The 22,317-nt window shown below is 29.9% G+C and overlaps 3 protein-coding genes across 4 annotated transcripts; 2 read left to right on the top strand and 1 right to left on the bottom strand.

The window, feature by feature from the left end:
* The first annotated feature begins 6,832 nt into the window (after positions 1-6,832).
* Positions 6,833-9,005, top strand: LOC124932786. Its single transcript, XM_047473465.1, has 2 exons — positions 6,833-7,081; positions 8,706-9,005. The coding sequence occupies exons 1-2, from the start codon at positions 6,969-6,971 to the stop codon at positions 8,911-8,913; spliced, it is 321 nt and encodes a 106-aa protein (XP_047329421.1). The 5' UTR covers positions 6,833-6,968; the 3' UTR covers positions 8,914-9,005.
* Positions 9,006-11,271: 2,266 nt separating this feature from the next.
* Positions 11,272-14,742, top strand: LOC124932783 (glutamate receptor 3.3-like). The gene is made up of 5 exons (XM_047473462.1): positions 11,272-13,119; positions 13,198-13,475; positions 13,555-13,586; positions 13,667-14,073; positions 14,177-14,742. Exons 1-5 carry the CDS (start codon positions 11,437-11,439, stop codon positions 14,597-14,599), a joined length of 2,823 nt encoding a protein of 940 aa, XP_047329418.1. The 5' UTR covers positions 11,272-11,436; the 3' UTR covers positions 14,600-14,742.
* LOC124932785 (pyrophosphate--fructose 6-phosphate 1-phosphotransferase subunit alpha) lies at positions 14,689-21,264 on the bottom strand. 2 transcript variants are annotated; one of them, XM_047473463.1, is made up of 19 exons: positions 21,080-21,264; positions 20,288-20,460; positions 19,984-20,096; positions 19,333-19,407; positions 19,142-19,255; positions 18,957-19,024; positions 17,503-17,586; positions 17,098-17,151; positions 16,847-16,927; positions 16,662-16,755; positions 16,505-16,578; positions 16,291-16,401; positions 16,168-16,212; positions 15,940-15,996; positions 15,708-15,812; positions 15,509-15,625; positions 15,333-15,436; positions 15,084-15,249; positions 14,689-14,995 (listed from the first exon to the last, which is right to left on the bottom strand). In XM_047473463.1, exons 1-19 carry the CDS (start codon positions 21,167-21,169, stop codon positions 14,867-14,869), a joined length of 1,854 nt encoding a protein of 617 aa, XP_047329419.1. In that variant the 5' UTR covers positions 21,170-21,264; the 3' UTR covers positions 14,689-14,866. The 2 variants fall into 2 exon arrangements, with proteins under 2 accessions (XP_047329419.1, XP_047329420.1); XM_047473464.1 differs by having other exon boundaries at positions 15,708-15,815; positions 15,943-15,996.
* Positions 21,265-22,317: the final 1,053 nt, after the last annotated feature.

Here is a 22,317-nt window from a genome sequence, read left to right as displayed (position 1 = left end):
TATTAATATTTATAATAAATAAAATTCAAATTACTAATCTTCAAAATATATATATATATATATATTATATATATATATATATATATATAAAGAAACGTTATATAAAAATGAAAGTTATAATATTATTTAGAAGGTAAATTTTAATATGTATCTTATAAGAAAATTAAATAAGAATAAAAAGAGATTTTTTATTTTTTAAGAGAAATAAAAATGATTTAAAAAGAGAAATAATAATTTAATATGAATATTTTTTAAGAGAAATAATTCAAATTATGAATATATATATTTAAATTTTATTTTATATATATTTATATTTATAATTTAATATATATTTTAAAAAATATGTGCATTAATATATTTTATTAATTTAATTTATTCGTTCTCCTTAATATTATTTATATTAAAAATACATAAATAAATTAATTAACTATTAATCGCAACAAATTAATTAAATTAAAAAAATTAATCATATTCATATTAATATTTATCTTCTTATTATTTTTTATATATATGTTTATTTATTTTTACAGTTATTACTTTTAAATATATATATATATTAATTAATTTAAATATACAATTATAAATTAATAGATAAAAGGAGAAAAAAAATATAAACGAAGAGAAGAGAGAAATTATTAATAAAAGGAGGAGAGATAAATAAATATATTAAAGAAGACATAGTCATCAATCCTAATCACTTTCACACGTCATTGGCTACATTTTCGTTACAATATTTTCGCTCCCCCTATCATTACTCTTTAAATTATTATTCTTATTTATATATATTGATACCATTTAAATATTTTTATCAAAAATAATTATTACCACGTTAAAATCATTCACAAACATTTTTTTTTTCAAAATATATATATATATATATATATATATTAATACGAAAAATGATTGAGGAATAATTTGTACAGAGAATGAGTGGATGAATGACGTGACACAATTAAAGTAGGAATAACTGAAGATAATAAAATAATTTTTCTCCTTAACTCAAATATTTTCATTTTTTTAGTCAATAAGTCATGTCATCTTCTCTCACATTCTTTATTAATATATATGGTTATAATGTTAGAAAGTATTGAGCAAGAAGAAGAAAAATTAAAATCACGTTAATAAATGTTTTTTTACTCTAAAATGAGAAAAAAATTAAATATAGATCGGTGAGAATCTTTCAAAATTCTTTCGGTATAATTCTTCTCTATTATTTTTTATAAGATTTATTAAAAATATAATTTTAAATCAAATTATTATAATTTATTTTTCTTTTATTTAAGTGAATATATAAAATTATGTTTATCCGGTGTGATTTAATATCTAAGTATTTTACTTGTTAGTCAGAAAAATATATTATTTAAAAATAATGAAAATGTGATGATTTTATTTGAAAATTTATGTTCTTATTTAAAAATTAAAAGAATTTACATTTTGTTTGAACATAGGATAATATTTTTTTTGCATAACAAAATTAATTACATAAATATATTGATATAAATTAATAAAAGAGTGATAAGGGAGGAAATTTGAGGGAGAGAATATGAGAGAGAATGACTTGGCATCACGTCATTGGTTGAAAAAATGTAAAGTAGTAATAGAGGAGTGATAGGAGAGGGAATTTGATGAGGGATCAAGATAGGGAATAAGTTAAAATTTATCAGAAATTATGGAAGAAAAAAACTTTATTATATACATAAATTATTTCAATTAATTCTTAATTAATTAACCTCAACAAATTATTTCCCACAACAATATTTTCTTTCTTAATATTGTGGTATAATTGAGACCCTAGAAGAAAAAAAAAAGTCATAAATAGTACTGAAAATATTTTATTAATCATTTCGTAAGTGAAAAATTAATATAAGTAACACTAATTACAAAAAAACTAACGTCCAAATTCCAATTAAAAGATTATATATATATATATATATATATATATATATATATATATATATATATATCCAGTTTTGGGCTCATAAACTCTTACTTGGGAATTGGGATACGCGGCTATGCCTCCTTATCCATGAAAAAAAACACTTGTATTGAGAAGAAGTTAAATTAAAGAAATTGCATAATTTTTAAAAATATAAGAAGACCAATAACATTTCTTAAAATTTATATATTAATCATTAGTATCACCCTTCAATTTAATCAATGTAACATGAAACTTCAATTTTATTTTTAATAGATTATTATTTAAGTCATCCATTTTGCTTTAAAGTCGCAGTCAAAATTGAAGTCGACCCCATACTGTCTTCCACAAAGTAATGAACATTTAAATTTTACAAATTATGAATTGAGGAGTGATAGAGTAAGGGAATTTAGTGAGGGAATTTGGTGAGGGAATGACGTGTCGTCACCTTCATTGGTTGGAAAATGTAAAAGTAGAAGGAAAGAGAGAAAAAAGAGAAATTATTTTATTTTTTCAGCGAATAAGATTATGCCACATCATTCCCTCACCAAATTCCCTCACCAAATTCCCTCACCTAATCATTTCCCTTATGAATTATATCCACTTAAACTACCCTTAATAGATTCATAATATTTTTTGTTTTAATTTTACAAATTATGTGGATTTAATAGTGTGACAAATCACTTCAACTTTTGTTATTTTAATAAATATATATTTTGGTTTGATTTAAAATACAACTATTTATATAGGTAAAATCAATGCTCTAATAAATAAATAAATAAATAAATGTATTCAAAGAATATAATAATGTGTTTTGCTTAATTTTTAAAAAATAAAAATAAAATAAAATAAAATAAACAATTTCACGTGAACATTTGACGTGTACAACACCGGCATTTGAACCTGGAAGTCAACAAAGCAATGGTCACATTCATACTATTGGCTAGCTAGCTAGCTGGATGCACTATTGTCCGTTTTTACATTATTAATTATTTTTATTTTTTTTATTAATTAATTAATCATTTGTATTTTGTACTATAATAAATATTCGAATTATTGTGCATGTGATCAGTTGTGACCGACTTCTATTAAGTCCAAAGTATTTATAATACTTTTATTTTTTTGTCACGCGTTATTAAGAATTTAATAAAAAATAATTAGTTTATCTCACTAAATTACATTATTATTATTATTATAATACTTTTATTCCAAGCATTTCCTTTATTCGAAACATTCTCCTTAGAATTATTGTTTTTTTTTTATATGTTTAGAGCATAAATATATTAAAGATTTTAAATTTGAGAACTTAAATTTATGTAGTTTTTAAAGAAAATTATATTTTATTAATATCAAAATAAAATATATCTTCATCCTAAACTCTAAATGCTCTAAATTAAATTGCAGGGTAATTATTATTTTTTCTTGAGGAAGTTGTGTTTAGTTTTTAATGGGCTGGGTCTTATTTAAAATATGGGCTTTATTGAGGATCAAAATTTGGGTACAAAAGCCCAAGTGAATACAAATAAAAATAATTATATATTGTTGAAAGAATGATCAAAATTAACCCTTATATTTGAAATTACTCAATTTTGGACAAATACACAAAACAAACTGACTATTCTGAGATCATAGTAAAACTTGGTGATAATCAACCTGACAATTATTTTTAAAATTTGTCAATATAAAAAATAGAATAATTTTAATTGTATTGAAAAAGGGAATGTAAAATGTGTGAAAATTTGTAATTGTGTTATACAATTTTTCTGACTAAATATTAATTTTCTTTCATTCCAATTAAACTATTTTTGCCTTTCCAAATAAGTTTTTATTAATTTTCTTTCATTCCAAATAAACTATTTTTGCCCTTATTTTTTTTAAGTTTATTTTTTTTAAAAAAATACAATGATAGAAAAATAAGGAAGGATAAAATAGACCATTGATAAAAAAAAAACATGAGGAAATATAATTTTTTATAACTTATGAAATTTTAGAGTTAGAAAAATATTAATGATGATTTATTATTTTAAGGAAATAATGATTATTTTTAGTAAAAAAATTTAAAATGTATTGATATATAAAAATAAAATAAAAAATAATAATTTAAAATATAAGATATTTTAGTATTTTAATTAATAATTTTAGTGATATAATGGATGAGAATCGAGTGAAATGATGTTTGATTTTCTTTGAGTTATTTAAAAAACTCAAACCAAACATGACTAACTAACTCTAATTTTTTATTTTTTTTAAATTTATTTTGGTGGCCTTGGATTTTGGGTTATTCAAATAATCCAAAAAATAACATCACTTCACTTTATTTCCCAACTCATTAATTAAATCAATTAAATCATTTACTAAAATATTAAAATACTATTTATTTTAAATTATTATTTTTTATTTTACTTATATATATCAATATTTTTTAAGATTTTTTACTAAATAAATGTTTCAATTTCCTAAAAAATCATCATTTTTTTTTCCTTTTTAAGTTATTTAAATTAGCGAGTTGCTGGTTCTATGTTCCCACTCATAGGGAGGGACAAAACTGTAATTTTTTCATTTTAAATAACCGTTTTGCACCCTTTATACAAGGATAAATCTATGTAGGGGCTCGAGTGGACTGAAGCTCACCCGATTTTTTTTTACAGTTAAAATGTGACATTACCCTTTAATTATTAATTTTTTTTAATAGAGTTCACTATTTTATTTATTTAATTATTAAAAAAAATAGTAAAATTTAATTTTATTTACCTGTTTTATAAAAAAAAAATTATATTTTTTACTTTAGTCCACCCTAAAATCTAAATCCTAAATCCGTCCCTGTCTCCATGTGAAGGAATATGAAACCATCTAAAATAGAGAATCCTATACCTATTCAAATAACCTCTACCGAATAAGGCATATGACCATGTTTATAATCTCATTCTCGTCATTTTTTAAACTTAAATTTCAAACTTAATTCAAATGACATTATTATCAAAATTAATAATAAAATAGAGCTGGTTTAATATTTAGTTACTTAAGATTTTTTTAGAAAAAAAATATTATTTCATAAAGAAACCAAATTATTTAAGTTTATAATTATGTAAATATTTTAAATAATGTTTTTGTTAAGATAAAATAATAATGAGTAGTATTTTGGTTAAAAGATGAGGTTAAGAATGAAAGTTTGTAAAGTTTAAAGTAAAAACTAAACAAGGATGTAAAACATAGGGTTTTCTGGTAACGAATGATTTTGGGGAATTTGATAATATAACCCTAAAAAGAAGCTAATTTTGATATTTAACCTCCATAATAAACTTTTTGATTCTTAACCCTTTTTTTAAATTTTTTCCAATTTTACCCTTAATAACCTTTTTACAATTTTTTTTTCTTCTTTTTCTTTTCTTTTCTTCCTTTCCCCCATTTCCTTTCTTTCTTCCCGTTTTCCTCTTCCCCTGAAGCTGCGGCGACCGTTGGCTTTCCCCGAGCATCCTGACCATTCTTCCAGTCCCTTTCTTCCTGCCGAGCATCCCGACGATCGCCAAGCCACAGCCGGACGATCTCCAAGCACCAGCCGGACGTTCTTCGTTTCTCGTTCTCGTTCGAATCATTCAGAGACCTGAGGTTAGTTCTTCTTTCTCGTTCTAATCATTTAGTTTAGTTTAGGGATTAATGATTATTGATAAAAAAACACGAGGAAATATAATTTTTTATAACTTTTGATTATTTTAAGGAGATAATGATTATTTTTGGTAAAAAATTTTAAAATGTATTGATATTATATAAATAAAATAAAAAATAATAATTTAAAATATAGGATATTTTAGTATTTTAATTAATAATTTTAGTGATACGATGAATGAAAGGGAGTGAAATTATATTTGATTTTATAAAAAACTCAAACCAAATAACTAATAACTAACTCTATTTTTCTATTTTTTATTTATTTATTTTGGTGGCATTAGGTTTTGGGTTATTCAAATAATAAAAAAAAAATAACATCACTTCACTTCACTTCATTTCCCATCTCATTAATTAAATCAATTAATTCATTTACTAAAACACTATTTATTTTAAATTATTATTTTTTATTTAATTATATATATTAATATCTTTTAAGTCTTTTTACCAAAAAAAAAATATTTCAATCTCGTAAAAAATTGTCATTTTTTTTTTATATTTTAAATTATTTAAATCAGCGAGTTGCTGGTTCTCTGTTCCCACTCACAGGGAGGGACAAAATTGTAATTTTTTTCATTTTAAATTACCGTTTTGCACCCTCCATATAGGGACGAATCTATGTAGGAGCTCGGGTGGGCTGAAGTCCACTCCGATTTTTTTTTTTACAGTTAAAATGTGATATTATCCTTTAATTATTATTTTTTTTAATAGAATTCACTATTTTATTTATTTAACTATTAAATAAATAGTAAAACTTTCTTTTATTTATCCGTTTTATAAAAAAAAAATTCTATATTTTACTTTAACCCACCCACCACCGAATTCTAGGTCTGTTCCTGCCTCCATGTGAAGCCTCGAATATAAAACATCTGAAATAACCTCTACCAAATAAGGCAAAATGACCATGTTTATAATCTCTTTCTCGTCATTTTTTTAACTTAAATTTCAAACTTAATTCAAATACATTATTATCATAATTAATAATAAAATAGAGCTGGTTTAATATTTAGTTACTTAAGAAATTTTTAGAAAAAAAATATTATTTCATAAAAAAACAAATTATTTAAGTTTGTAATTATGTAAATATTTTAAATAATGTTTTTGTTAAGATAAAATAATAATGAGTAGTATTTTATTTTGGTTAAAAGATGAGGTTAAGAATGAAAGTTTGTAAAGTTTAAAGTGAAAACTAAACAAGGATGTAAAACATAGGGTTTTCTGGTAACGAATGATTTCTTCATCGCCAGGAAAGACGAGATCAATGAAATAGTGATGCATTTGAAATCTGATCGATCGATCGATCGTTTCGTTTATAGATAAAGAGTCTTCGATCAGTCATCAAATAATGCTTACATAATAAACACTTCATAACAGAGAAGAAGAGTTAACCATGATTACACGATCGAATCTGGCTGAACAACTAAGGGAATATCAGATTCGATCAAAGCACGACTGGGCTTCCGTCTCTTTCTTCTCCTCTTCATCGACTCTCAGCTCTTCCAGGTGTTGATTTCATCTTCCAAGTTAGTTATGTTTGCTATTCTATCATTGACCTAAGTCATTTAGGGTTTTCTTCAAACTTTTTACATATATCGACTGCAATTTCTTTGATCTCCCTCGGTAATAAGTTGAATCTAATTTCTGTGTTTTACTTTTATCGGTCTTGGTTGCTCATACATACATACATACTCCTAGCTAAGAATCATAGAAGGCCTATTCTGTTTTGGGCCTTTTGGCCATAGATTTTGTTCAGGCCACGTTGTTACTGGTAGCTTTGTGATATTATGGGCGTTCATATGCATCTTCCCTAGTACATTGGCAGTTGATAAACACCATTACTTAGTGGGTGGATGCTTGCTTGACAATGGCTGTTGGTTTACAGGGGTTTTGCTTGATTAATTTTTAGTTTTGCTTCCTATTGGTTACTTTTTGATGATAATATCTAGGAAGAAAAAATGCATCATAGTTGAGTCTAGCAGGTTATATAATAATAGGAGAAATATAGAAGCTTGTGGAAGATAAGGAGTTTCCCTTTGTTGAACATAATCAATAATTTGGACTATTCACAACAATTTAAGGAGGTTAATGAAATGTGTGTTTTTTTTGGTTTCCAATGACCAGTTTGACAGAATTGAACTAGGGCTTACTAGGTTCAAAGCAAATTGGTTTGACAAAAGACATCAACCAACCATACTAAGTGGTTCAGAAAGTTTTAACAAACTGTATTTTCAGAAAGAGTGATCATAGGGATTGTGTCAATCAGGTAGTAAGGACCTTTTTTTGTGGGTTGAATATGTTTTTTTTTTTAAACATGGAGTTCAGCAAATATCTTAAAAAGCATCAGCCTCTCTTATGTACCAGCCTAGGGATATATGGTTTGTAGAAGGATTGTAAACGAGATGAGAATGTCCTAAACTTTTGTAGGTGATAAACCAAATTCAACACTATTTCATTCATTTCTCCTAATATTACATACTCTTCTATTTATAATCTACTAAACCATGAACTAACTTACTCTACTAATTAGCATTATTATTACTAATTATCATAATACCTCCTTATATTACTACTAATTATAATACTATCCTTATATCTACGGGAATACTACTACTACTACTTAACACTTGTGATAATAAACCGATTCCCCACTTTAATGAAACTTTAGTTGTTGTTTATCGCTCCCATAGTTTCATTCAAGTAGGGAATCAAATTAATATCATTGTATTCCAAACATATTATACTACTAATTACCATACTATCCTTATAATACTACTAATATATCTTATTATGTCATCTTACACCATGTAATTTGCGTGTCAAGATTATTAGGGTAGAAAGGAGGACACCTTCTATCTATAAGCAGGCTTTGATTTTCTTATGTTTCTTTGTAAATCAATGCTAGGACCTGTGAGATATTTTGAATTTTCGCAAATAGTTTTGCAAGTGTGGATATATGCATTGCCATGACGCTATTTGTTACTTTGAACATAAAGTTTAACATTCATTCATCTTCATCCTAAATGGCTCATGTTTCTATAAAGTAGTTGTTTAGAGTTTTCATTGTTTAAAATGGTGTCATATTTGGTTTCTTCTATTGAATCCATCTTCCCATGTTGGTTCAATGCAGGGTGGATGTAGTGATATTCGTAATATGGGAACTGGTTATCTTAGCATCGTTGGTATTTTCAGCCGTTTCATTATACTTTGGTCATATGAAACTTGCGTTTATCTTAGTTTTTGTTATGTTGGTGCTGCTCTTTTCCATGAAGTTAGTAAAGCAAATAAGACGCAATAGGAAAAAGAAAAGGAGGATGCTTCTTCCATTATCAATGTAGAAGTAAGTATACTTTTTTCTTTTCTTTTTATACTCTCGAGTAACTCTGACAAAACTTATAGATTTATCGAAATGATTATTTTGATCATTCATTTGTAATTGATATGGTGCTGCTGTTATCAAGCTCTACCCATTTTGTTATTGATATGGTCTTTCACATCCATAATGATTTTAGCTATCTTCCTTAAACTTGTTTCGGTTTGGGGGTAACGGTAAGTTCACCGGGAGGATCGCACCCCCAATTCTAACTATACTTTTGATTAAACACAAAATTAAGAGTTGAAAATGAATTTTGTAAGTGTCGATTGAACTAGTTAAAAAAGGTATATAGTATAGTATGAAAGATTGAGAGTTTATTTGAAATAGTCTACCTCAACAAAAAATAATTTAGCTATATTATTATTATTAATATTATTTTTATATATAATTAATTTTAAAAATAATAATAAACAATGTCACTACAAAGAAATTATAATTACAAAATTAATTAAATGAGTTTATTTATCTAGATAAATATTTATTTGTATGAATTTATAAATATAAGTTTATTTTATTTTTATAAAATCGTAAAATCTAAATAATTTATAAATGTATAATATCATAATTTTAAATTCACTTGTAGTTAAATTGAAATTTTAACTATGTTTTATGCTATTTAATTAATTTACCAGGCTATAGTTGATTTGAAAGCAATTATTATATTTCTTAATTAAGCTAGAAATTTTATCTTATTTTTTAAATAATATTTTTGAGTTGAATATTAAACAAATTAAGGAAGTAATTCATTAATTTTGTGGTAAGTTGTGTTGTTAAATGCAATTTGAGCTTAGCCACATGTAAAATGAGTTGTTTTGGCAAAATAAAAAAATCTTTGATTTTCTTAACATGTTATACTTTCATTCTCGTACAAAAACATTTGTTGTGATAATGTAAGTATTTTGTCAAAGGGAATATTCATCTTAGGTACATTACATTTCCAACAACTTTGAGAACATCCAACCCTAAAACAAAAATGTTAATCATGTGAAACTAAAATATTGGAAAGATAAGAAATAAAGTAATTAAAAAGTTACCAAAGGTGAAAACATAAAAAAAGATATAACCCTTTTGTTGCATTAAATGGGTATTTTACAACAACCCTTATTCATTATGAACTAAATTAACAACGCTTTTATAAACGTTTATATCTAGAGCCAATTAGTAGGGCCACCACAGTGCCTCTCTTGTCAAAATCTTCATGATTCTTAGGGCCACCACCCGTGACCCTTTTGCACAAAGAAACAAACATAAATCTTCATGTGTCATGGGTGGCTAAGTTATCCATAAAAAAAGTGACCACCACTGTGTCAGGGAAATTTGACGAAATGATCCTTATAATAGGGGTAAATGAACGGGTGATCACTTCATATTTTTTGACGAAATTGTCCATGTCGCGAGAGATGCAAGGTGAAAAGTCCACAAATCGCGAGACGCAACCCCGGTTGCGAGAAACAATCGGCAATCGCGAGACGCAATTTTTTTTTTGAAAAGTTCACAATCGCGAGATGCATTCGTGAGACGCAATCGCGAGATGCATTCGCGAAAGAACTTTTCACATACATCCGATTGCGTCTCGCAACCGGCGGTTGTGTCTCACAACGGGAACAATTTCGTCAAAAAAATTTTAAGTGATCACCAGCGCAATATAATTTATGCGCGGTCACCAACTCATATGAAACGGTTATTAGGGTCATTTCGTCAAATTTCCTCTCTATTAAAGTAAGACTCTGACACAATATTTTCCAATTAGGTTTGTTTATCTTGTTCATATTCAATGAATAAGATCTATACTTTTAACACTTAAAAAACATTGTTAAATACTTTTATACTTTTACTTGTAAAATTGTTTATTGCTTAAAAAAAGTTGTTAAGAAAGTTATAATTTTTTTTATAAAATGTCTTATAATATTACTTGTAAAATTACTTAAATTTATTGTATAAAAATGTTTATTTATAAGTTAAAATCTCATTAATATCGTTTTAAATATAGAGGTCTTTTAACCCGTCATCCCTGCTAAGTAGTTGTTAACTTTTTAAACTTCAAATTTCCATTTCTCATATTTTAACTTCTTAATTTTCATTAAAATTAGAATTAACGGCTGCTTAAGTTGAGGTGTAGTATGAACCTTGCTAACCTTTTATTTTTTAGGTTAAAAAAAACAAAAAAACACTTTCCTGCTGTAACTGAGTAGTAGTGGAAGGAACATTAAATATTGAAATATTGCGTTGTCTAAAAACTAAGAATCATATTCTAGTAACCTTGTTCGTTTTGTCTCCCACCCCAAACATAGTTGTAAAAGTTAACCTAAAAATTCTCATTTTTCCATTAAAAGAAAAAAGTTGTCGATGAAGAAGAAGAAGATGAACATCCTCCCAGATAGATTCGACGAAAAAGTAAAATACCCACTTTGCTTCCATCCATCTATAACCTCTTGCAAAATCTCATAACCCTAAATATTCCATTTTCAAATCTGGGTATTTCTATATGACCCATTTGAGGATATTTATATCATCAATCAAATCAATGTTGATAGAGGGAGATATGAATAGGGTTTTGAAGATCATGATGATGATTCTTCTCTTCTCCACATTCAATCTTGCTGATTTCACAGTCGGATTACACTCAAATATGAATGTTGTAGCTTCAACTTCAATTCCTAGTGTAATCAACATTGGATCTATCTTCACATTCGATTCCACCATTGGTAAAGTAGCCAATTTAGCCATTCAACAAGCTGTTCATGACATTAACTCCGATTCATCTCTTCTTCCCCAAACCAAACTTGTTCTTCATGTTGAGAATTCAAATTGCAGTGGTTTTATCGGTCTGGTTGGAGCTCTACAGTTTATGGAAACTGAAATCATTGCAATTATTGGTCCTCAATCTTCCGTTGTAGCTCATATGATATCTCATATCACAACTGAACTTCATCTTCCTCTATTGTCATTTGCTGCTACTGATCCAACTCTATCATCTCTTCAATTCCCTTACTTTCTTAGAACAACTCACAGTGATTTCTATCAAATGGCTGCCATTGCAGATATTGTTGATTATTATAGCTGGAAACAGGTTATAGCTATCTTTGTGGATGATGATTATGGGAGGAATGGAATTGCAGCTCTTGGAGATTCTATGGCAGCTAGACGGTGTAAGATTTCGTATAAAGTTGGGATTCCTCCTGGTTCTGGATTGAATCGGAGTGAGATTATGGATGTTCTTGTCAAAATTCAGTTGATGGAATCGAGAATTATTGTTCTTCATGTTCATTCGGATATGGGTCTTTTGATTTTCTCTGTGGCGGAGTATCTTGAAATGATGATTGAAGGTTACGTTTGGATTGCCACGGATTGGCTTTCTTCGGTTATTGATTCGAATCCGACAGTTAATGTTCCTTTCGAGAAGATGCAAGGAGTTCTCGTCTTGCGTCAATATACTCCGGAGTCTGTTAAGAAGTCGGCGTTTTTGTCTAGATGGAAGAAATTGAGTCGGGATTCTTCTATCGGGCTTAATTCATATGGGCTCTATGCTTATGATTCTGTTTGGTTGCTTGCGAGGGCTTTGAATTCGTTTCTCAATCAGGGCGGAGTTATTTCGTTTTCGAAGGATCGTAATGTACGTTCGGGAGGAGGTCTTAACGTCAATACGGTTAAGGTTTTCGACGGAGGGCCGGAATTGATGAGTTTTATACTTAAAAGCAATTTCACAGGTTTAACCGGTTTGGTGAAGTTTGAACCGGATAGATCTCTGGTTAATCCTGCTTATGATGTTATAAATGTGATTGGAAATGGGATTCGACGTGTCGGGTATTGGGCGAATCGAACGGGTTTGTCGACTTTGGCTCCTGAGGATTCGCGTAGGGTTAATGGATCGAATATGGACCCGAAATTGTTAAGCGTTGTATGGCCGGGGCAAACGACGGATAAACCGAGGGGATGGGTTTTTCCAAATAATGGGAAGTTATTGCGGATTGGGGTGCCGAGAAGGGCGAGTTATCGCGAATTTGTGTCGCAAGTAAAGGGAACTAATAATTTTAAAGGATTTTGTATTGATGTCTTTCAGGCTGCTGTTAATCTTCTACCTTATGCTGTTCCTTATCAGTTCATTCCTTTTGGGAATGGAAATGAAAATCCTAATTATAGGGAATTAGTCAATTTGGTGGCAACTGGTGTAAGTATTGAATTTATTTTTTTCAACTTTTTATAAAAAAAGTGTATGTTTAATTTGGTTTCTAAATGTCTTGTATAGTATTTTGATGGTGCTGTTGGAGATATTGCTATTGTTACAAATAGGACAAAGATTGTGGATTTTACTCAACCGTTTGCTGCATCGGGTCTTGTTGTGATGACCTCGTTTAAGAAACAAAACTCGGGAGCTTGGGCTTTTCTTCGACCCTTCTCTCCGTTGATGTGGGCTGTGACCGCGTCGTTCTTCCTTCTTGTCGGTGCTGTTATATGGATTTTGGAGCATAGGTTGAACGACGAATTTCGTGGACCGCCTAGGAAACAGTTTATAACTATCTTATGGTGAGTTTTCGTATCAACTTATTATTGTTTATTGTTTTTCTTTACAAGATTTATTAACACTTGTTGTTGCATGTTGCAGGTTTAGTCTATCGACTCTCTTCTTTGCTCATAGTAAGTTTTCCGAGTAATTAACTCCAAATGGGCGCGCGGTTTTGTATTAAAAGTTAAATTTTTGTTTTGATATTTTGAAGGGGAGAGCACGGTGAGCACACTTGGACGAGGAGTGTTGCTTATTTGGCTTTTTGTGGTTTTGATAATCAACTCGAGTTATACAGCAAGTTTAACGTCAATCCTGACTGTTCAACAAATGAATTCTCCGATAAAAGGAGTCGATGACTTAAAAACGAGCAATGATCGAATAGGTTACCAAGTTGGCTCGTTTGCAGAACATTACTTAACAGAGGAAATTGGTATACCGAAATCTAGGCTCGTCGTGCTAGGAACACCGGAGGAGTACGCAAGAGCGTTACAACTAGGTCCTGATAATGGAGGCGTCATTGCTGTTGTCGATGAACGTCCTTACATTGAGCTTTTCTTATCGACCCATTGTAAGTTCAGAACTGTCGGACAAGAATTCACCAAAAGTGGCTGGGGCTTTGTAAGTATATATTATACCCCTAATGTCTAGTGCCTTCTCACCCAAGGAGGCTAGTACAACATCAGACTTTAATAGTTCAATTTTTAACCTATATCATTGCTAGGCATTTCCTCGAGACTCTGCATTGGCGGTTGACATATCAACAGCGATTCTAACATTATCTGAGAACGGCGATCTACAAAGAATCCACGACAAGTGGTTGTCGATGAGCAGTTGTAGCTTAGACGAAACAGAACTTGAATCAGATCAACTTCATCTTTCCAGCTTTGTGGGGCTGTTTCTTATCTGCGGGATTGTTTGTTTAATCGCGTTGATAATCTACTTTGGGCAGCTGTACAGACGGTATCGAAGTGAAAGACAGGAAGAAGATAATACCTCCGATGATGGAGGGTCAACGAGTGTTGGTAGGAGGTCTAAACGGCTTCAGAGGTTGCTTTCATTGATGGATGAGAAGAAAGGTAGGTCAGATGGAGAGAAGAGGAAAGCAGTTGAAGAGGGAAAGAGATGCAAAGAGGAGACAAATTGACATGTAGAAATAAAGTTGTTAGGTCAAGTGTTGATTATTGTTGGAAGAGTTTACATGAATAATCTAACTATGATATATATAAGTCACAATTGAAGTAAAAACCAAAATATATTATTATCTAGTAGTATCAAAGTAAGTAGTTTGATCAAAGGAGATTCAAAAGATAACCTAGGATAATAATAATAATTATTATTGTTAATTTAGATTTCTCTAAAACAAAATAAAGCCGAAGAAAAACATTACTGACCTCAACCCGATTAATCAACTTTAGAATGGCGTCTGGCCGTTGAATGAAGATGAGGACATTACGGAGAGAACATCTGTCACAGAAGCCATGGCACTCAATGCGGCTTTTAGAACATCTTGTGAACATCCTGGTTTCACTATTGTCCGCACCTGCCAAACAAATAAATAAGTTTTAAAATTTCATATTTTTACAAGAAATGGTATTATAAGAATAAGGAATTAAGATAAGATAACTGACTTTGTCAAGATATTCCTGAAGTTTCTTGATTCGACCCATGTAATCCTGGTCTTCGACGCAAAGAGTTACAGGCTTAGCATTCGATCCAGGACCATCAAATTGAAGAGGCCCAGGGTTTCTATACACGTCGTCCATTAAAAATTTAACCGCATTTTGTTGCAGCAACCTACAAATGAAGAAACAGTAATAATCATCAATAAAAAAATAAAGCAGAGAATTAATACAACAATTAAACAATAATAAACATACTCGTAAGCTTTTCCTTTCAAATCCACAGTTGCTGGGTGCAAAGCAGGTTTCCCAATCGAAGATGCACCAGCACCACGGCCATATCGTTTTACAGTCATCATTGCCTGTGATTTTTTAACCAATGTTATAAAATTTCAACAATAAATAATACCCATTATGAAACAGAAAGACCATACAGTAATTGGAGCAGCGCCACAGCGCCATTTGTTCTCGGGATTTTTCAGATTAGTCAAAGAAGCCATATATCCGTTCAGGCCAGCTGCAAGAATGTGATAGCAAACATGTCCAAGGACCTGAAAGTAGTAGTATTGTTATTTGTGAAATTTGTCATCGAAAGCCAGAAAACATTGAGATTGAAACAAAGAAAACACATACATAAGCGTAATCGCAGTCAAACTTAGATGGTAAAGATCCTCGAGCTTGATAACCAAAGAAATGACAAATGGAATTGAATTTCTTCCCTTTGTATGTCCCTTCTTTCTGTTACACCAATAAAGATAGACAGAATGAGTTAGACAAGTATCCACGACATAATATGTTATACAAATGACAAACTTAATGGGAGGGAAACCAATGGCAATTTATGCAGAAATGCTTAAAATCGTACCATTCTCTTGTTCATTTCTTCCTCCACAAGATGTGCCAAAAGTTTCTCAGTTTCAATCTGAAGACCACCCAAAAAAGTGAGGGAATGAATTATATCACCAGTGAACAACCATAAACATTTTCTGGCAGAATAATAGATTGTTTGATGTAGAATTTTAAAAATAAACCACTATCCCATCAACCATCTCTTCCTCAAAATTATTAACCAAATTACCCTAAAAGTTTTTACCTGAGATAACTGTGCTGAGTCATCTGATTCTGGGAAGAGTAGAAACTGCAACAAGGACAAAATGTAGATGATGAACAAAGTCCATAAATACATCTAGTGCAAATATCAATATTATTAACAAACCTGCTTCCTTATGAAAGAGGGCAAAAATTCAAATAATGCAGAAGCCCAAGGTGACAATTTAGAGGAAATTTTATCAGCAGAAACACCATCTCTAAGCCAACCATGTATTTCCTGTAAAGATAAAGTGAACACCAGTAAATACTTTAACCAGGTATCCTTAATGTCAATAAACTAAAAGGAAAACACCGACCAAAAAATAAAATCTCAGAATTACCTGCAGGAGAGCATACACTTCAGGAATAGTTTCAATAAGTCCTTCTGGCAGTAGAATGACCCCATGGTACTTATCTGGTTGGAAAAAGTAGGTTAGATAACAGAAGATTTCACGCAAGGAAAAAAGACAGACAAGATCATCAATCTAAATATTTAACCTTCTTCTGCCCTAGCTTGCACTGCATCACAAATCTGTGTTGTCAAGTCAAACAGAGTAAGTTTTGAAGCAGCTACCTCCTCACCCAGAATGACCTGTGAAAAAAATAGTGGGAAGTATTTTAGAAAACAGATGAAAAAAAAGTCTTTCCTAATTGCAAAATACAGTCAAATAACGAGAGACAACCATATTAGGATGTGACTGCAAAGTGCATTCTAAAGCGACATGAGATGCTTTGCGTCCCATGAGCCTGATGAAGTAATAATACTGCAAAACAGAGAACAAATGGTACATTTCAGATTCATTTGACAGTTTCCTGGAAGAAATACATTAGGCGAAAAGCAAAATTATCAGACTGGCCGTTCTTGTATAAAACATATTCTCCATAATACAAATTTACTTTGGCTTTCTATAAGTATCAGATTTTCCTTCATTACCTTCTCTGCAGACAGGGCATCAGTGCAAACATTGCTGATGAGCTGAGAATTGACCTGAAGCAATCAACAAGAGTGTTTAATGACCTAAAAACCTTATATATTCTTAGCCACATGACATATTATTTATGACATGAACATTTATGACAGCCCAATACTAATGATAATAGTATAGGAAATCACAAAAAATCATGCAATGATAGCCACAGTAAGAAAATCAGAGCAAAAATGAAATAACAAATATTAAGTAACTTGTGAGGCAGATGATGAGAAGGATTTTCCAAATTGGTCAAAATTTACATGACGTTAGGAAAACTTTTAGTTTGTCAAAGTTTGCTATGTATAAACAAATAAATGTGGCTATGTATAATCCTTCTATAAAAATTGACAAGAAGAAAGGACCCATACCTTGCATATAGTATCAAAACCAACATTTGTTTCAACAAACTGGTTCTTTAGGTCTCCATTTAAAGTAACAGGTACACCAACCACCTGCATAACATAAATAATCCTTCATAATGGTGATGCTTTGGCTAGAGATATGAAGGGAAAGTTGCAAAATCATCCAGATGATTTTCAGCTAAAGCATTCGAAATAAACCATTTACAGTAGATTTTCTGACCAATTGGAATTTTTGGAATCAACAAAAAGAAATAAGTAGGAGTGGTGATTGCCTGATTGGCATGTCAAGCAAACAGATGGTAAGTAATTTTAACTGCTAAGAGAGACTACCATCTATTGCCATGAAACTAGAATAGATGTATAATGGCTTAAACAGCTAGAAAAGAAATACAAATATTTTAGCCATAACCTGTGGTGCAGTAAGCAAAATGATCAATCAGTCCTATCAATAATATATTATAGATCGGATTCTTTATCCAATCCATTCAAACCCAACACATAGTTTCTATTGATGGATCAAAACCCAAAGTTTTAAGAAATTATATATATGAGTTCTACTTACAAGTTCATGGGGACAAAAGTTTGATATTAATATTAATAACAAAAATAAGAATGAAAGTATTATCATCACTTTTATTCCCAAACTATTGTTAATTAATGAATTATAATATCAACGAGAAACTTTTAAGAGAGTTGTCATGCGCCTAGGTACTTTCTATGCGCACAATGTGTGTTGGTTAAGGGTTAAGTAAGATATCTGCCTATAATCCTTTAATTTTCCCAAAGATGACTTTATGTTTAATATTTCAGCAAGTTATATTTAAAATTTTAAGTATAAAAAGGCTAATTCAAAAGGAATAGAAACCCCTAGGTTGCAGTAGAAAAATTCATATTAAGCCCTTAACTTGCACAAAATTTCATTTTAAACCCAAAAGTTAGTTTTGTTTCAAAACAAACCTCTAACATATGCGAGATCTGAAAATAAACCTTTTTTAAACCAGTTTGAATAAACTTCCCCTAGGTTCCTTGTCATTAAAGACAAGTTGAAGGTTTGTACAAGTTTGTGGCTGGTTTTGATGCAAAACTGGGTTAAAATTCAAAATCTATCTCATGTAAGTTAATGCTTCAATATAAGTTTTCACTTAGGTTGGCCACAAGAATTTTGAAATGGTTGACTGATCAACAGACTAAAAATCCAATCCATGAGCAAAACATGAATCGATTTGGACAGAATTTGGGGATAAACCCATTTTTCACTCAGCACAATGGCCCATATGAATTCAACTCCAAAGAAATAAGGTATGAACATGATTCAGCACATTTTAGCAAATGCAGAGGAAGTGTGGTGTTTGACATGTCTTTGACCATATACACGCTTCTTCTGATGTGGCCCTGTTGTTATTGCCATCTTGTAGTTAAAGAAAGTAACTGCATGCATTATGTTACATGAGTCTACATACCTTGGTTGAACATTTTGCTTCAGCAAATGTTTCTGCAAGCTGGGCTGCATCCGTGTTAGATGTGACCCCTTAACACAGAAAATGAATAATAAACATATTAAGATGAATTCATTGGAAGTAATACAAAAGCATAAAGTATATCAATGTACTATATGCTTATATTCCACAATGGAATATCAAGTTACCTCCAATAATGACAAGCCCATCCAACTTCAGAGCATTACATGCCGCTAAAGAAGCATTAACTTGCTCAGTAGTTCTTATTTGATCTTTTGTCCTCCCCAACAAATCATATCCACCTATAGTTAATGAATAAATATGTTTTAGGTCATGAAAATCAGACCTCATGTTTGAATCACCAAAGATTCATTGCTACCTTGGTTCTTATAGGTTGTAAGAATGTCATCTGTAATCTCAAGAGTTTTTTGTGCAAACAAACCTTCAGAACCACCTGCTCACAAATATAAATTCATTGTAAGATTGAGGTAATTCTTATATAACCTTCTAAATCAAAATTATCAGTGAGATCCGAGGCAACACCGTTATCCCATTTAGAAGCAAATTCTGAAATTGAGTTTTATGTAAAATCAAAACATAAATGCAATAACTGATGCAAGTAGACATGTGATGCCAAATGGGGTATATATTGTGAAAAAGCAACGATGGAGCTGTAACTATGTTTTTGGATGCAGAAATGAAATATATCACACATGAGCACTTTATTTTGAATCTGACTCAGTCATAGTAATAGTCATAGTGTTAGGATATGCTTCTAAACAAAGTTATTGTGGCAATAACAATTTCACATTTAAATAGAACATATTGTTCACATATTCTATGCGTTAAATCAAGGGAAGGAACCTGATTAAAAGATAAATGATCTTGTAAGAGGAGATGTTGTAGAACAAATAATTAAAAACAATAATTTCATAACAAGAAATACAATATAGAATATATATATATATATATATATATATATATATATATATATATATATATATGTGTGTGTGTGTGTGTGTGTGTATACCTAGAAACCCAAGTAAAACGCTGTTGGGGTTGTGAATTTTCAGAGCATTGTGTAGACCCCAAATAACATTATGCCCTCCAGGAGATTGTCTACCGCAGAAAACCAATCCCACCCTGAAAACAAAGTGCCAGCAATAATTACTTTTACATAACTTCCACAATCTTCTAAGTTTGATTTAGATAAGATTTTTAATAGGTATAAGAAAAAATCATTAAGAACACTACTGTTACACATTTCAAATTTCACCACAAATGCCACATGTTGCTACAAATTTAGACCATGCAAAAAGTGTCGGGCAGTGTACCTCATAGCTGGATGTTCGGTAATAATGCGAGCATCTGGAATCTGTGCAGTTTCCCTAAGAAAGTGAACTATCGGTTGACCATAAGTGTGCGGAAAAAGTCGACCTATGGTGTGAGCACCAGATGGATCTGCAGCTGTAGTTGCATCGCCAAATTCCACCCTTACTGTGGTCCCCTGCATTAGTTATTACAACAATAGAATCAATAACCTTACCAAAAAAAATCATGTAGTATAATCAAATTATAGGGAATTCAGATCAGAGAACAGATACAACAAATGCTCTCAGAATCACATCATTGTTAATGAAATTAACAGCAAAAAAACTAAGTCATCAGACATGTTGCATTCTGTTTTACACTGTAAAGCTTCAGAACCATTTGTATTAATCAAAACTTCTACGAGCCTATTCCAAATGTTGCAAATGGACAAGTACGCATATAAATATCATTCATTATTGAAAAATGCTAAGACATTTGTATACACTTTCATTAGTATAAACGACAGAAGAACAAATCGGTTAACCAGGAACGCGATGCGCTTATTATTACCTGTATATGCTAATTGAAAAACATAAATAAATGTAGAACAGCTTTCTTTTCTTTATTAATCAAATCTCGAGGAGACATGAACTAGATCTGATCTGAACATCTCTACGGAAGCAGGTAATTGAGAATCATGAATGCAATTAATTCCGATTCATGTTAAATAAGCTAGAAAACAGAATGAAAACGAACGAATGAATGAATGAATGAATGAATGAGAGGTAAAGGCAGTATGAGAGATCTTTGTAGACCTGAAGACATGGAGGAAGCTGAGGTTGATAAGTAGATCGAAGCTTCTGCAGGTCGGTGAGTTCCCTGGCGATTCCGTAATCTGAATCCATCACTCACTTCTTCAGGTATATCCTCCACAGAGAGAGTGTTTTTCGATCGTGTGCACAGACGTTGACGGCTTTTACTTCTCTTTCCACAGAAAGTCATTTGGAAGAAGACCAGTTTGATTTTATACTAGGCGGCAGATGAGTTTAGGCCTTGTTTGTTTGCCACTTCACACGCTCACTGTTTAGACAACATCTTTTTTTACTCTCTTTTTCTTTCTTCAAAACCGAGATTGAGAATTTGATATATATTTTATTTAGTTATTAAAACTATAAATAAGTAATAACAAGTATTATTTAGTAATGGTTGTAAAATAATATTTACATTTACTATTTTTTAAAAATGATTAATTCATTTAGAATAATTTAGTATATATATACTAAGGTCTCGTTTGATTCAGCGTTTAAAAATTGTGTTTGTGAGTTTGCATAATACACTGTTACAGTAATTTTGCGTAATAAACTTAAGCAAAAAATTATATAATTAAACATATTTTTACGTTTAAACTCAATTTTTTTTCTATCGCCCTCTTCAATACTTTATAATCTCACTGATTTTGTTTCTCATCACTTTTAAATATTTTTTTATTCATTCTCTCTCATCTATTTCATTCATTTTTAATTTTTTTATTCATTTTCTCTTAATTATTTAATCTCTTTTTAATTTATTTATTCATTTTCTCATCTATTCCAACTATTTTAATATTTTTATATAAAATTATTATAATAATAAAACATACATTTAAGTACATTTTTATTTATTATTTATAATATAGGTATCTCAATATATAAAATAATTAAACAAAATATAAAATATAAATACATGATTTTTTAAATTTATAATTATAGTTTTAAAAATTAAACTAGTCTTAATTAATTATTTAAAAGTGTATATTATAATTGAGATAAATTAAATAATGATAAAAAGATTGAGAAATTCCAAAAATAAATTGATAATTAAAATATTAGTCAGATGAAATGTGAAAAAAATGAAAAGATATATAATACTAATAATTTTTTTTATTGAAACGAATCATCTAAATATTTAAAAAAAATTAAAAATAGAAATAAAAATAAAGCCAAATGGTGATTTTCAAATGATAGAGAGGGGATTGAAAAATTTAAAATATTATTAAATAGTTTTATATCATATT

The sequence above is a fragment of the Impatiens glandulifera genome, chromosome 3 (genome assembly GCF_907164915.1).
Source record: "Impatiens glandulifera chromosome 3, dImpGla2.1, whole genome shotgun sequence".
In the NCBI taxonomy this organism is placed as follows: Eukaryota; Viridiplantae; Streptophyta; class Magnoliopsida; order Ericales; family Balsaminaceae; genus Impatiens; species Impatiens glandulifera.
Note: the sequence above shows the minus strand (reverse complement) of the source record. Positions and strands in the feature narration are given on the sequence as shown.

Coding starts and splice junctions, on each gene's coding strand:
- LOC124932783 (XM_047473462.1), top strand. CDS start 11,437: ATGACCCATTTGAGGATATTTATATCATCAATCAAATCAATGTTGATA. Junction 13,120..13,197: donor TCAATTTGGTGGCAACTGGT/GTAAGTATTGAA, acceptor TGTCTTGTATAG/TATTTTGATGGTGCTGTTGG. Junction 13,476..13,554: donor CAGTTTATAACTATCTTATG/GTGAGTTTTCGT, acceptor TGCATGTTGCAG/GTTTAGTCTATCGACTCTCT.
- LOC124932786 (XM_047473465.1), top strand. CDS start 6,969: ATGATTACACGATCGAATCTGGCTGAACAACTAAGGGAATATCAGATT. Junction 7,082..8,705: donor TCGACTCTCAGCTCTTCCAG/GTGTTGATTTCA, acceptor GGTTCAATGCAG/GGTGGATGTAGTGATATTCG.
- LOC124932785 (XM_047473463.1), bottom strand. CDS start 21,169: ATGGATTCAGATTACGGAATCGCCAGGGAACTCACCGACCTGCAGAAG. Junction 16,402..16,504: donor AAGTGTATGCTCTCCTGCAG/GTAATTCTGAGA, acceptor TTATCTTTACAG/GAAATACATGGTTGGCTTAG. Junction 14,996..15,083: donor TTCAGGAATATCTTGACAAA/GTCAGTTATCTT, acceptor TTTGTTTGGCAG/GTGCGGACAATAGTGAAACC.